Consider the following 16,537-nt stretch of genomic DNA (forward strand, 5'->3'; position numbering starts at 1 on the left):
TTGTTAGCTATTAATACTGTCAGATTGGTGAATTTTAGTCTTTCTAACTACATTTAGTCTTTCTGGGTCCTTTGTGAGTATTACTTGAGGCAAATATCTTCTCCCAGTCTACTGACCTTGGTTATAGTATATTTTGATGTACAGCAGTTTTTTATTTGGGTATAATTAAATGTATCTATCTTATCCATCTTTACCTGATGAATGCAACCTGCAGAAAATGGAAACAAAGGTGTCAACAACTGGCACCTGGCTTGACGAGTCCCTTTTAAAGCAGTACTGGACCCTCCCCAGACACTGGAATGTGCTCCTTGACATCATGCGGCCCAGATTCTCACTAAACCACCCAGACAAATAACTCACTCAGCAATGTGTTACATACCAATAGGCCAGAAGAAAGTCTCTTGCTTGAAATTATTAGTAATTTCTTCATATAAAAAGCCCCCAGTATTACTTTTCAGGTACAATACTAATGAGACCACTTTAAAAACCTGACTCTGTGATCTAAGAATAGGAAGTCCCATCAACCTGGAGTGGTCAATTCTTGGTTCTCATCTTACCTAACCTATCAGCAGCATTTAACTCAGCTGATCTTTAAAATACTATCTTTCCTTTGCTTCAAGGGCATCATACTCCCCTGGTATCCTCCCTACCTCACTGGCCACTCCTTATCTGTCGCCTTTGCTAGTCGCTTTTCGATTCCAAGGCTCAGGCCTCAGATCTCCTGGATTCCCTATAGCCATTCACACTCTCAGTGGTCTCATCTAGCATCATAGTTTTAGATACCACACATACGGTGACAACTCCCAAATTTATATCAACAGCCTAACTCTCCCTCCTGAATTCCAGATTTGTCTATCCAACTATACACTGGACATCTACATTTGAATATCAAGAGGCATCTCACATCTAACATAACCCAAACTGAATTTCTTATCTTTCCTTGATAAATCGGCTCCATCCACATTATTCCCCATTTCAGTAAATAACAACACCATCCTTGCAGTTGCTTAGGCCAAAAACCTTGGAAGTCATCTGTGACCCCTCTCTTGCTCTCAAAACTTACATCCAATCAACTGAAAAATCCTGTTATTTCCACCCTCAAAATATATCTAGACCCCCATCCTCCTCACCACCTCATCTGCTATCACCCTAGTCCAAGCCATCTCATCTCTTCACTGGATGATTGCAAAAGGTTCCTGACTGATCCCCATGTCTCCCTGAGGAGACACAAAGCAGTCTCAATATAGTGGTCAGACGATTTTTTAAAATATCAATCAGATCATGTGATTCCTCTGCTCAAAACCCTCTAAAGGCTTCCCAGTGCATGCATGGTAAAAGCCAGAGTGATAAGGCCTTACATAATCTGGCCTACTATTCTACTTCCGGCTCAGCCTACACAGTCCCACTGGCCCTTCACTGTGCCCCAAACCCACCACACAGTCTGGACCCAGGGCCTTTGCACTTGAGTTCTCTGCCTAGATCACTCTTCCTCTAAATATCTGTGTGGATCAGTCACTCACTTCTTTCAGGTTTTTATCCAAACATTATCTCTTCAATATAGTATTTCCTGATCACATTATTTAAAATTGCAAGCTCCACCCTCCCTTCCCCAACGCCCCACTACCTACGCTTAACCTGTTTTATTTTTCTCTCTCAGTCACTCACTTCTTTCAGGTTTTTATCCAAACATTATCTCTTCAATATAGTATTTCCTGATCACATTATTTAAAATTGAAAGCTCCACCCTCCCTTCCCCAACGCCCCACTACCTACGCTTAACCTGTTTTATTTTTCTCTATGGCACTTATTACTATCTGTCATACCACATATTTTACTTATTGTCTGGTTCCTCATAAGTATGAGGACATACATTTTTGTCCTTTTATTCCCTGCTATACTCTCAGCACCTACAATGAACAGTACTGGCATACAAAGGGCAAGTAATAACTATTTTGAAATGAACGAATAAATGAATCAATCATGTGATGTGGGTAGAATCAACTCATGTGATGTGGGTAGATCTTCTTAAGGAGAGATATTATTAAGTCCCTCTTTTTTTTTAAACAAGAGTCACCTAGAAAGCTGAAAAACTTTCTTAAGGTAATACAACTGGTTAGAGCAAATCAGGACTAACCTCAGTTCTGCTAATTTCAAGTCAAAATTGTTTTCCTCATTCTAGAATCTTTCCTCCTCACACACATTGAGTATCTATCCCTGTAGAGGCTCAAGACAGATTAGTGGGTAATGTGCTTTAATTTCCCTACAAATTATTCCATATGATGTGGTGGAGGAAGTGCCAGCAATATATATTTAGTATTATTTAATAAGCTGGAGGAGAAATCTATTATGATTACTCCAAGTTATTTTGTATCAACCTAGGAATGTATTCACAAGTCTGTTATAAGGTCAGGTAAAGACAGAGCAGGGCCTTCCATAATTTGTTGCTGGAAGGGGAAGAATGTTTATATATGACCTCTTAAACTAGACCAAAAGCCAAGCTCTAGGTCCACAGTTAAACAATTGGATATCTGTCCCGTGACCTATGGAATTTTGAAACTTCAGGGAAATAAGGAAGGTAAGAACAGCAGTGACTGCTTCTACAAATTGCATAGTCGCCTGGCAGCCTGATGATTTGCTGAGAGAAAGTCACCCCAGCTTGGCAAAATTTAGTGACCACTATTACATCCCAGCCTGCTGCTCTCCCCATTTGTTACTGGTAAGACAGTACTGCTGACAAAGGCTCTATGTCCAGAGCAAAGAATGGATGAGGTTTGGTTGTTTGTTCAGAGTCCAAAACTGGTTCCAAAACAAGTCAATAGGAAATTATTTCCAGGATAGCTCTATACAAACTTGACATTCACAAACTTTGGCACCTTTAGTCTTTCTCAACTGGTTTTCCTCAAGAATTAAGCCCTAGTACTCTAAGGTATCAACTGTTCCTAATGAATTAACTTCTCTCCTATGCATACAATAGTTATATACCATCCTAGAGAAAATTAAGACAATAGCCACTCATATCACTTTCTGTATTCTGTGGTCAGATGATCCTGTTTGAGAAAGGACACTCAGACATGGCATAGCATAATTGTTAAGAGCGTGAACTCTGAGTTCAAAATCCCACCCCTAATAGCTACCAGCTATATGAACTTGGGAAAATTATTTAACTTCTCCAGGCCTCAGTTTCCCTTTTAAAAGAGATCTAATAATAGTATTTACCTCCCAGGGTTATTTAAGGATTAACTGAATATATATATATATATATATATCTTAGACTAATGCCTGGCAGTATGATCAGTGCTAATGTTAGGTATTATTATTATTCTATTTGGGAGTCATTTTAGGTTACTAAAGAGCCAATCTGCCACTGTCCTATGCTGAAGAAGGGCCCTGAGTCAGATGCTTCTACCTTGAACTACCTCCTCAGTCTCTGAGATCTCTGGATAGGAAGGACTAAACTCTTTTCTATTCCCTATTCTGTTGCTCCCATTCAAAAGAAGCAGATTTCCCATGACCTAGATAACAAGGGTTTCAGCAGAGAAAGGAAAAGGTCTAAGGTCGGAGCCTGTACCCACACTGGATCTGCAACAACAGATCTGGCTCTTGTGTTCACTGGCATCAACAACTTCATGCTGTACTCTTTTCTGGCCTCTTATAGGCAGCCTTCTCCATATACACTGAGTATCTGAATATATTCAGAATGGTCTCTGATTACATCTTCTTTATTTTCTTATTTTAATTATTGTTGTCAGTCTTGCTCTGCTATTGTTAGGAAGAAGCAAGTGTATTAGGGATGAAGCAGCCTGATTCCGCCCAGCATGCATCTGTGGAGCTGCAGCTCTGGAAGAAGCTGTAGCACAAAGCCCCTCTGTTAGGGCAGCACACTAACCCCTGTGTGTCCCTCTCACATGAGCACAGGGGCTGAAATGGACCTCCTCCTGTTCCCTTTTCACCCTCCTCCCACCTTTCCCAGAGAGAGATCCTGTTCATAGTCACACCAAAGAAAGCCAAGAACATTTAGTTCAGCAGTAAGAACAGGTGGCAGCACCAATAAGAAATAAAAACTGGTATTCTTCCAATTGCTGAGTTCTATGGCAGAAAGGGAGAAAGGGCAGGAAAAAACAAATCCCAGGAATCACTATTTTCACACCAAAGAAAGCCAAGAACATTTAGTTCAGCAGTAAGAACAGGTGGCAGCACCAATAAGAAATAAAAACTGGTATTCTTCCAATCGCTGAGTTCTATGGCAGAAAGGGAGAAAGGGCAGGAAAAAACAAATCCCAGGAATCACTATTCCCTGTGGGGTCTCTAATGGTTCTATTTCAATAAGCAGAGAAAACCCACCTTTGAGGTTTCTCTCTGCTCTTATTTTCAGGGTGAAACCAAAGAGGTCTTCCTTTTCATTCTCAGGAAAAGGCAAATTACTTTTTGTCTGTTAACTATTTTCTTGGATACAATACAAAAGCAACAAGATTGAATGACTAAAAGCAGGTGCTTCCCCACCCATCTCTCTTGGATCAAGTAGCAAACAATTCTAACCACATGAGCACATAATTATTTGGATTAGTAAAAACCTCGTAAATAAGATAGAAGTGCCATAAAGACAGAAAGTCTTTGTGCTTTTGAATCTACAAATGCAGCTGTTGCTTAAGTTTCTTTTCCCTAAAACACAGACTCTTGTCTTTAGGCAGGGAGCAGCTGTTAATTTCTCTCCCAGGATTCCCTAGCCTTACATCTAAAAGAAGTCATGCATAGAGAAGGTGGGAATCAATGAGAAAGGCTGTCACTAATTTTGGTGCTTTCTGGGCCCAGCATCTTTGGAAAGCGCCTCAGTCAGCAATCCAACTCATCCCTGAGGGGTCCAGCAATACCTTCTGCAAAGGCAAGACATACTTTACACCCCGCCACTAACTCAATTCTTAGGGTTTCTCTTCTTGATCTGAGATTCCCTAATCGTTCATCATTTTGGCTCTCAAAATTACTCCTTTCTCTACATAGAACATTTCTAAATGTAACCAATCTAGCCTGTCTGTAAACACAGCCCTCTGGAAGTAAGATAAGGGAGCTAGTCCTGAGGATCACTGACTACTAGAAAAGAGAACTTCCACTGGTTCTGTGTATTCAAAAGAATGTTGAAAGTTCCATCTCAAGAGGGGAAAAAGTATGTAAATGTTTGCCCTTTTTGTTCCCAAAACAATAACAAAGTATTTTTAACATTTTATTGTACAAAATTTCAAACATACAAAAGTAGACAGAATAGCACAATAAACTCCCATTTACCCATCATCCAACCTCAACAATTACCAACCCATGGCAAATCTCATTTCATGTATGCCATCCACCCACTTACCCCACTCCCAGATCATTTTGAAGCAAATGCAAGACATTTTGAAGCAAATGCAAGACATTTTTCATCTGTACATATTTCAGAATATATTTCTAAAAAATAAGAACTCTTTTTGTTTAAAACATAAACCAGAGGCTAGCCAGTTAGCTCAGTTGGGACAGTGTGGCACTGGTAACACCAAGGTCACAGGTTCAGATCCCCTTTCTGGCCAGCTGCCGAAAGAGTAAAAAATAAATAAAATAAAACCATAATATCATTAACACACTCCAAAAGAGGTAATAATAATTCCTTAATATCATCAAATATCCAGTTGGTTTAACAGAAACTTTAGATCCAACTTTGGGGAATGAAGAGAACAGCTGGATAGTTTCTTCCTTGGGATTCTCTGGACTTCCTCATTTGAAAAGCACCCCCATCTCCTGTATCAGTCCCTTTAATTAAATTCAGTTATCAATATCATATCTCCACATAAGATTAGGGCTTTATTTGCATTCAGTTCATAACCCAGTATTTTGGATTTGCAATGGTGAGGTTAGAGACCATCATAAGCTACCTAACACACACATTCTTGCTACCTATGCAAAACAGACAGACATCCACATATACATACAGACAGACACAGATGGACAGAAACACCAAGACTTCAAGACAATGGACTGAGAGACAGAGATGGGCCAAATTTACCAGAGAATGGTATTGCTTTTAGTGGGAAATCATAAACTAATGTTGAAATTTTAAACAATATAATAATCAATTTACTAATTTTGCCAACATCAAAAATAAGGGACCCTTCAGTTTGGATCCCCATACTGGCCAGCCACAAAAAAACAAAACAAAACAAAAACATAAAAACAGGACCCTTTTAGATTACCATCAGTATTCTAATCAAATTTTTAGAATTAATGCGATAATCACTTACCCCACAGGGGAAATTAAATGGGGGGATTCTTCTGGATACACACAAAGATTCTGAGATTGTATAAGTTTTAGACTCTGCCATAAATTCTAGAAAGGAAAGAATCATGATGATATACTATTTGTTTCCTTACAGCCGTACTCTTCTATTTGAATATCATGTACAACTCTGAACTCCAGATTTTAAAAAGGATAAAGAATGCAGTTTCATACTATCCAAGTTATATCAATGGTTAAATTTAAACTAGGTACAGCCTAACAGGACTTTATTATCAAAGGGCCACATGAATATGCTCATATCCATAGGTAATCAAAGTAAGGAAGTTAAACTCAAGTAGGTGATATTTGGATTAGACATAAGGACATAGTTCCTTATATGAGGGCTGTTTATTACTAGCTAAAGTTTCCAGGGAACATACTAGAAATCTAATTTCCTGGTTTAACTAGTCAGTCCAGGATGATGGGTTTATTCCTCTCTGATAATGGCCATGACTAAAGGACAATGAGGAATCTTCATTCTTAAGAATCTACAAAAGAAAGGACTGGATTAATAATGAACAATGAGTAATTTCTTAAACTATACTCCCTGTGCTTGTGCTTTAGTACCCAATAGAGAAACAGCAACATGGGACGACTCAAAAAATATTAAGGGATTTGGTTCCTGAACTCTCAAGTTTCCCCAATTAACAAGGGGACTATCAGCAGAACACATACCTTCCTGCCCTATCGGAACAATATGACTGTTCTCCAGATACAAACATTCCAGGACACCTTATATATAAAAACCTACTTCATTCCCACCCACCTACCCACCCCCTACCAGCACCATTCCCAGGCTTTTTATACCTTATACTGGTATTCTTAAAAGAAAAATCACTAATTGAGAAGATTTGTTGAATTTAATCAATGCAACATTCTTCTTTGCCTATAACAAAAAACACTCTGTCCTACATCCTGGCACTGCAAAGCCTCTAGTACAATCCCTGGAAGGAGAACAAAATCTTTGTGGCATACTAAGCACAGAGGACGGATTTCCTCTCCAAACACAGATAAATAAATAAGCCAACACCAAAGTAAAGTTATACCCTGGGGGCTAGGGGTGTAACAGAAGATTCGATATGAATAATAAATAAGAACTCTGGGCTATAGGCATGACAATTTAAGTCAAGCAAAATCTTTAGTGATACTAGATGGGAATAAATTTGGGGTTTTTGAGGGGACAGGGTAATTAGCACACATACTTCTATTTGCTAAGTCAGAATTGACAGGCATTGTGGCTCATAGTAAGCAGAATGACACACTGACACAAATTCTTTTCAATGAAAGTCATCATTAGTAACTTGCATACAAGATTTTGAGACTGAAATTACTTTACAGACTTAATATCAAGTAAAACAGAAAGAAAAAAAAATTGGCACATTTTGCAGGACCAAAAGAAATAGATTACCGGGCCGGCCCGTGGCTCACTCGGGAGAGTGTGGTGCTGATAACACCAAGGCCACGGGTTCAGATCCCATATAGGGATGGCCGGTTGGCTCACTGGGTGAGCGTTGTGCTGACAACACCAAGTCAAGGGTTAAGATCCCCTTACCAGTCATCTTTAAAAAAAAAAAAAGAAAAGAAATAGATTACCATAAATACTGTGTACAAATCACCAAAAAGCAATTAAAAGCACAGAATATGCATATACTATGGTATCTGGTAAAGATCAAAAAGCACAGGAATACTGACAGATGTTCACAGAGCAGAAGAAAAAAAAATATATTAAAGACATGAACCAAAAGGTGTTCACATAAGGCCAACAGTAAATGCATTTTAGGAGTTGGTACAAAATAAAATACTCATACATACCTGAAAAAGGAACAGGGATACGTATATTTCAGCCAGATGTAGAAGGACAAATCTCTCATCTAAACACCAGGCTATAGGAAAGTTGGCTAGCCTCTGATTCATCTAGGAATATGTTAGTGTTTCTTTTTGTCCTTCACAGTGGGTTTTAGAGTGAACAATTATGCTCCAACATAAAGAAATCTGGCTTTACAGAATTGGCAAGTTCATACAGAGTATGTCAAATTGAGGAATTTTGGAGTTTACTGTTTCAGAAAAAAATCTATGAAATAAGAATTTACTTATCAAACTTAGCATTAAAGAATGGAAAGAAGTCATGAAGAGCCAACAAAAAGGAATTCTTATTAACCTCACCAAACATGCCTCTATTTTTAAATAGGAAACTGAAAAAATGGGATTTAAATATATAGAATTATACCCACTCTGGAAACACCACAAAGTAACCTGTAACTTAACCACAGGATACCAGATAACTGATTTGCTGAGAGAATAACAGGCCTTCAACTATTCAGCAGACCTTTCCCACAGTCAACACCACCCCCATCCCCCCACATGCATCTCACTCCTCCTTTACCAGATGAGGCAGAAAGGCCTAGATTAGTAGCTTACTTTAAAAAGCGAGACCAAAAGTCACAATATAAAAATATAGAAATCTTTTTCCAATTAAATAGGATGAGAGAGATCATAAAAATAAATAAACAAATAAATAACCAGAAAGAAAAAGGAAAGTACCAAAAATTCAATAACTAAAATCCAAGAACTACTAAAAGAGTATATCAACACAGAAAAGTAGAGTGTTTATATTACAGTCCAGGCATTGTGCTAGGTATTGTGAGGAATACCAAGAGGAAAGAGCTGAGCTACTTTCCCAAAAACTCATTCAGCCATGCTAAACACTGTTAATTCAAACAATCTTAGATTTAGACAGAGATAATATTTTTAAAACTTCATGAAGAAGGTAATTTCTAAAGCAGGCTTCTGAAAGGTGGATGTTGTTTGGCAAAAGAGAACACTCCAGGCAAAGTGAATGGCATCTGAAATGTCTAAGGAGGTAGGCACAGCAAGTGCACCATCTGCTATCATAGCTGAAATGGAGAATGCCTGGGGAAGGAAAGGAGAGGAAAAGAAAGCATGAAAGTAGGTTTTTAAATGTCTATAATCATGCATTTTAAGTGATTTATGAGACAACTGGGAGCTACTTCAAGGTTATAAGAAGATAGTAGCTTCAAAATAGCACTCCAAAGTATTCTTAGGTTAAAACAAATGAAGTAGGAAGATAATACAGATAGAGAGGGATTTAGGGATCTGAAAAAAAGTACTCTTTTTACAAAAACGGTGGGCAAAAAAATTTACTACAGATATCACAGACCCAAGAACAAGCATAAAGAGAAATGGCAATCTCTCTGCTGGCATTCAGGCAATTGTGCTTTCTAGAATGACTGCAGTACTTTCTATATTTTATAATAAAAATCATCATACAAAAAAACCCCACAAATATAATGCATCTCTCTCTCTCTCTCTCTACACACACACACACACACACACACACACACACACACACACACACACACATACATATAATGCCAAAGAATAATAAATAGATGTCCATGTGCCCACCACCCAATTTACGAAATGGAAAAATTAACAGTGAGTTTGAGGCTCCCTAATTGATTATATCCTCCCTTCACCTTCCAGATATGACTACTATCCTGAATCTTGTCAAAATCATTTCCTTTTTCTCTACGGTTTTATCACATGCATGTATCCCTGAACAATATGTTGTTTAGTTTTGTCTGTTTTTTATTTGTATATAAATGGAATCATAGTTTATGTAGTCTTCTGTGACTTTCTTTTTTCATTCAATGTGATGTTCTTTAGATTAATCCAAGTTGATATATGCAGCTGCAGGTCATTCATTTTCACAATTATATAGTATTTTACTATGGGAATAAACCATAATTTTTAAATCCATTCTACCGTAGTTGAAATGACTTGTTTCCATTTTTTTGTAATCACAAAAAATACTACTTTGAACATTCTTCAATATATCTTCTGGTATATTATATATCAGAAGTTTTCTACAATGTATATCTAGGAGTGGAACTGACAGGTGGTAGAGTATGTGTAAGTTCAATTTTTCTAAGTAATGAATAACTGTTTTCCAAAGTAGTGATCAATTTTTATTCCAACCAGCAATCGATGAGTATGTAAGTTCTCATTATTCTACCTTTGGTAACAATTTTATCAGATTTTAAAATTTCTACCAACAATTTTATCAGATTTTAAAATTTCTACCAACATGAAGAGCATGGTTTAATTTACATTTCTTTGATTTCTAATGAGAGTAAACATCTTACATATGCTTAGGGGTCATCTGGATTTCCTATTTATTCTGAGAAATGCTTATTTACATCTTTGTCCATTTTTCTCTTGAATCATTTATCTTTTACTTATTCTTTATAGGAGTTCTTCTTTGGAGTTCTATACTGGATACTAATTCTTTATTGGTTATGAATATTGCAGATATTTTCTCCCAGTTTGTAGCCTTGTCTCTTTACTTTCTTTATGGAGTATTTTGGTGAATAGAAATTTCTGAATGTTCTGTATTATAATGTACCATTTTTTTTTTTTTTTTAAAAGATGACCGGTAAGGGGATCTTAACCCTTGGCTTGGTGTTGTCAGCACCACGCTCAGCCAGTGAGCGAACCGGCCATCCCTATATGGGATCCGAACCCGTGGCCTTGGTGTTATCAGCACCGCACTCTCCCGAGTGAGCCACGGGCCGGCCCATAATGTACCATTTTTTTAACTTTGTACTTTTCATCATGTCTTATTTAATAAGTTCTTCCCTCACCCCAAGAGCATGATATTCTCATAGTTTCTTTTGAAACTTTAAAAATTTTGTCTTTCACATTTTAGTCCTTAATTCATCTCAAATTCTTATTTTTTGTATAATATAAAGAAAGGATCTAACTTCCTTTTCTTTTTCTATATGGATAACCAACTAGTTAAGCACCATTTATTGAAAAGTCTACTTTCTCTTTTGATTCACAGGGCAAGTAGGAAGCTTCCAGTGTCTGTTTCTGAACTCTTGATTTTGCTCCATTGGCTTGTCATACTGTCAACACCACATTGCCGTAATTATTATAGTTTTTTAATAAGTCTGGATATCTGGTAAAGTACAATAGTCATTAGTACTGCTTGCCAGATATTTCTGGTTCTTCCCCTCCCAAGGATCAGGATAAGATCACACTTTTTGGCCCCCTTGTGGGTTAGTGGGACAAGATGATTAGTTATGGTCAATGTGCTATTTGCAGAAGTGACCTGCTGAGCATTTAACTGTCTGGGCAAAACCCTCCAGAGCTCTTTTTCCCTCTGGCTTAGAAACTAGTAATATTTCATATGCTTTGGCATCTGAGTTCCTAAGTGACCATAATCAGTAGAGTTTCCCTACTAAACTGCAGTGGACAAGTAATGTGAATGAGAAGTAAATGCTAAATTTATCACTGAGATTTTAGGGTTTTTTGTTACCACAACATAACTTAACCTACTCTGACTGATACATAGGGCAAGTTTCTCACCTTGTTATTGTTCAGGAGTATCCTGTCTACTTTTCACTGTTTGTCATTGAGAACTGACTTTTCTCAGCTTCCAGAAAAAATCAGCTGACCAAAGTATACATTAGTACCACCACATTGGAAAACAAATGGAAACAGTAGAAAACAGTTGGCATGATCTAAAAAAGTGGAAGACATATATAAATCCTAAGATCCACTAATTCCAGTCCTGGGCCTGTACACAAAAGAAATGTGTACACATATGTGGCCATGTATAAAAATGTTCTTTGCTCTTTTTGCAATAAAAAAAATGACAATGTTCTTTGCAGTATTGTTCATGAAAATAAAAAACTGGAAACAATCCAAATGACTACCAGCAGTAGAAGAGATAAACAAACTTATTTATTTATACAAAGAAATACCTTATAATAGTGAAAATGAACAAACTAGACCTACACACAACATGGATGATTTTATAAACATATTGCTGAGTTAAAGAAGACACACACACAAAACTTACACAGAATGATTCTATTTACAATGAAGTTTCAAAAACATGTGATTTTAAGATTAAATTATTTTTTTTCCTTTTTGTCTTTTTTTTCGTGACCGGCAACGGGATCGCAACCCTCGGTGTTGCGCCCGCACCTCGCTCAGCCAGTGAGCGGCCGGTCTGTATGTGGGATCCAAACCCTTGGCAGGAGCGCCGCTGCACTCCCAAGCAGCGCACTGTAGCAGTGTGCCACCAGGCCGGCCCAAGATTAAATTATTTTTAAGAATAGATACATAAGTAGTAAAACTATCAAATGAAAGTAAGAAGTGATTGCCACAAACATTAGGATACTGATTAACCCTGGGAGAAAAGAGATGTGAATGAGAAAGAAGGGATATGGTGGTGGCGATATTCTATTTTAACCTGAAGAGTTATTGGAAGGGGCTTCACTTTTTGATTACTCATTATATTTGATCTCTGTGGAGGTTTTACATAAATATCTCATACCTTTTTTGTTAGACATATTCATATCTACCTCACACACTTTGTTGCTATTATAAAAGCTTTTTTAAATTGCATTTTCTGTTTTTTTGCAAGTTATAAAAACATAATTGAATGTTATACCTTGATTTTATATGCCACAACCTCTTATAATCTCTTACTGACTCTTCTAATTTATCAGTAGATTATTTGGGATTTTTATTTAATAATCAATCACATCATCTACAAATAATGACAACTTCATTTCTTCCTTTCTAATCTCTCGATCTTTCCCTTGTTTTTCTGATCTTATTACACTGACTAGAATCTAGTTCAATAATGAATTGTATTATTTTCATATTCCATAAAAATATTTTTACAGGGCCGGCCCGGTGGCGCACTGCTTCGGTGAGCCGCTTGGGAAGTGCGGTGGTGCTCCTGCCGAGGGTTCGGATCCCACGTACAGACCAGCTGCTCACTGGCTGAGCGAGGTGCGGGGGCAACACCGAGGGTTACGATCCCGTAGCCGGTCCCGGTCCGGTACGGGTGCAACACTGAGGGTTGCGATCCGATGCCAGTCACGAAAAAAATATATATATATATTTTTACAGTAGAAAACAGAGACATCCTACAGGAGGGCCCAGGTGCTGATGGTCCATCCCAGGTTTACTCCTTCATACACTCATCATCCCTTTCCCTTTCTCAGAAAATGAAGGAATATCTTGAAAACTATGGCTATTCTAACAATTTAAATTTCTCAGCTGCTAGAACCAAGTTCAGCTCATGCATACTTTCAAATTAACTGTTCATAATTTTATAACAAGTCTATTTATAATTTTCAAAGTATATGATAATTAAAAGAATGCAGACTATGCCATCTAAAATGTGAAGTATATGCAAACTACAGGCTAATTATTTAACATTTATATATAGCACTGAGGGATTGAAAAAGCACTTTAGGGGAAAAAAATCAAATCATTAATACACTCAATATAACAAAAGAGGTAGTGAAGAAAAATAAATCTCTTAATTTTATCAGAAAGTAATGTGATCAGGAAAGTACCAGAATTCCAATATAGCCCCAGAGTAATAGAGACCCAAAATACAGCCTCTGATCATATAATATATAAGCGCATTGTGATATTCATCACAAGCAACTGCTTCTCTGAAAGGGTCCCAAGATATTTCTTCAGCTCCAATAGGTTGAAAAACTTCCCTTCTGCACTGGGTGTCTCAGAGGGTGTCCCATAAAGTCTAGTGGGTTAGTTTTCTTCATCTTTCTGGTTTATATAATGATACTGATTTATATTTAACAATTTTTCCCTCTGGAAAACGAAAAATAACAAGAGTGTGGCAGCCAGTTCTCCAGGGTCCCACTAGGGTCAATGAAGAATACAACACAGTCCTAACTAGTCAAAAACATGTCAGAGGTCACATAATTCTATCATCCCTTCTTGAAACAAATACGAGTTTCCATTTACAGGATATTCTTCTACCAGGGATTTTCTAGAATTCACACGTCCCTAGTAAATATCTCCCTAACATGGTTTTAATGCAGTGAATCAGACTTCTCTTGAACTTGTTGACCAAGGGGACACTATATTTCTTGTTTATCTAAAATTAGATACTTAATATCAATGTATCATTCAGAAAATCAAGTCAACTGCACTTCTGGAGGCAATTCTGTCTGAATGGGCATAGTAATAAATGTTACAATCAACTTGTAAAAAATTAGATTTTATTAAAATTCACATTTGAACTCCCCAATTAACCAATAATATATATTCTGTTTTCCTATAAGTTACAATGGTTCCAAACAAAAGGTGAGGAAAAAAGATCTTTGTGACCCAAGTGGCAAGAAGTTCAGAAGACTCACTTATCTCTTCCTAAAGATATCTGCCTATCGTGGACTTAAAATTCCAAAGCAATACTGGTCAAAAAAAATTTTGAGTCAGTTCTTGCAAATAACCAATAAAACTGGAAAATTCTCCTAGATTTCCTGGTGCCAACCAAACACAAATAATCCTTTGTATGTTTGGACCAAGAAAACAGGGAAGCTACATGTTGGAAAAACAGATAAAGTAACAGAGAATTGGTCCTTTACACATCACAGTTCTTTCTGTTTTGCAGCATACCTAAAATCTCCAAGTCAGAAATCTCTCATTTTAGGCCATTTTCTTTGTCTCTAAAGGAATCTTCAGTTTTATTTTATTCAGAAATGAAAAAGTTGGAGCCAGACAATGCATGGGGTAAAGAAACTTATATAAAAAAATCTATTAAATGCAGTAATACTCAGAAATTGGGGAATGGGAAAATGGGAAATTTTTAATACTGGCATTTCTCAATAGAAAGAGTTTGATGCTAAACTTATGTTTAACAATAGTTAATTCCATGAAAAATACTTAGTTGCTTATTTTTTCAAAATGAAAATTTAGAATTAGCTTTTCAGGTAAAAATATACTCAAAGTAGAAGCACACTTGAATAATATCCTGTCACATCAAAAATAGAGCTATGTGGGCAAAAAGGTTCAGAAAAAGAGACTACCCAAGCCAAGCAGTAATTCTTTGAAGCAAGCAAAACTAATCACATCCATTTTTGCACTAAACCATAGGCAGACAATTCAGTTAACACATTCTTTAACATCACCCTGATTAACCAAATCCCCTCAATATTGATCATTTGGCAATGTAATGTTAGTAAGAAGAAGCAAAGTTGAAGTACTTACCTTGAGAGCACAAAATATGCAGGAATCTCCCATGCACTTGTGAGTTGTGAGCTGCCTAAAGCTGCGTCGGAAAATGTCCAAGTGCCATAAAACCTAGCAAAAAAGGGAAAATACTTCATAACTCAATAAACTAAATTCCACCATTTAATTTTAAATTCAAGAGTTCAAGAAAACATAGGCAATGACTGCAGAAGATATTTTTATTCCCAAGAAAAAAGCTCATTCTAGTATATTAAAACAAATGTCAAAAAAGGTGAGGTACCTAACAAGAAGGATAAAAGGCCATATTCTGGAAGAGACATTAAGTTGATTACGAAGAGAAGGTCACACAGAAAAAATATGGTATGACATACATCAAATGTGATCCTGAAAAGGAAATTTGTGGGTTAAAAGACTAAGGGTTTATTTTAATAGTTCACACAAGAAAAGCAAAAATATTTTAAAACTTATAAGCTTTAACTATAGTGTGGAATTTTGTCTTTTTTTTTTGTGTGTGTGTGTGTGTGTGTCTTTTTCGTGACCGGTAAGGGGATCGCAACCCTCGGTGTGGTGTCGCCCGCACCGCGCTGTAGTGTGGAATTTTGTCTTTTTGTGTGTGTGTGTGTGTGTGTGTGTCTTTTTCGTGACCGGTAAGAGGATCGCAACCCTCGGTGTGGTGTCGCCCGCACCGCGCTCAGCCAGTGAGCACACCGGCCAGACCTATATAGGATCAGAACCTGCGGCGGGAACGTCGCTGCGCTCCCAGTGCCACACTCTCCTGAGTGCGCCACAGGGCCGGCCCGGAATTTTGTCTTTGTTAGAACAAATTCTCAATTTTTGGACCTTTCTGAGAGAGGTGTGTCCTCCTTAAGTCAATAGGATAAAAAATAGTACTGATATCAACAGTGATAAATCATATTTATAGTATGTATCTTTGATGTAATGTGATGAAAATGGCCCTCTGCTTTTGTTTTCTTCCTCCCCCAAACCCATAACTCCAGTCTAATCACAAGAAAATCATTAGATAAATTCCAGTAGAGTGGCAACCTACAAAATACCTAACCATTATTTCTCAAAACTTTCAAAATCATGGGCCGGCCCGGTGGCGCACTGCTACAGTGCGCCGCTTGGGAGCGCGGTGGCGCTCCCACCGAGGGTTCAGCTCCCACATACAGCCCAGCCCCCCACTGCCCG

General features: G+C 37.5%; 1 protein-coding gene across 9 annotated transcripts in view; it reads right to left on the minus strand.

Annotated features, from left to right (window-relative positions):
- The window catches only part of USP54 (ubiquitin specific peptidase 54), a 64,486-nt gene that overhangs the window by 39,988 nt on the left and 7,961 nt on the right, over positions 1-16,537 (minus strand). For all 9 annotated transcript variants that reach the window (XM_008582185.1, XM_008582183.1, XM_008582190.1 and 6 more), the window contains exon 3: positions 15,365-15,457. In XM_008582185.1, coding sequence (XP_008580407.1) covers positions 15,365-15,457 — 93 coding nt within the window. The remainder of the gene's footprint in view (positions 1-15,364; positions 15,458-16,537) is intronic.

The sequence above is a fragment of the Galeopterus variegatus genome, unplaced genomic scaffold (assembly GCF_000696425.1).
Source record: "Galeopterus variegatus unplaced genomic scaffold, G_variegatus-3.0.2 Scaffold2529, whole genome shotgun sequence".
Classification (NCBI taxonomy): Eukaryota; Metazoa; Chordata; class Mammalia; order Dermoptera; family Cynocephalidae; genus Galeopterus; species Galeopterus variegatus.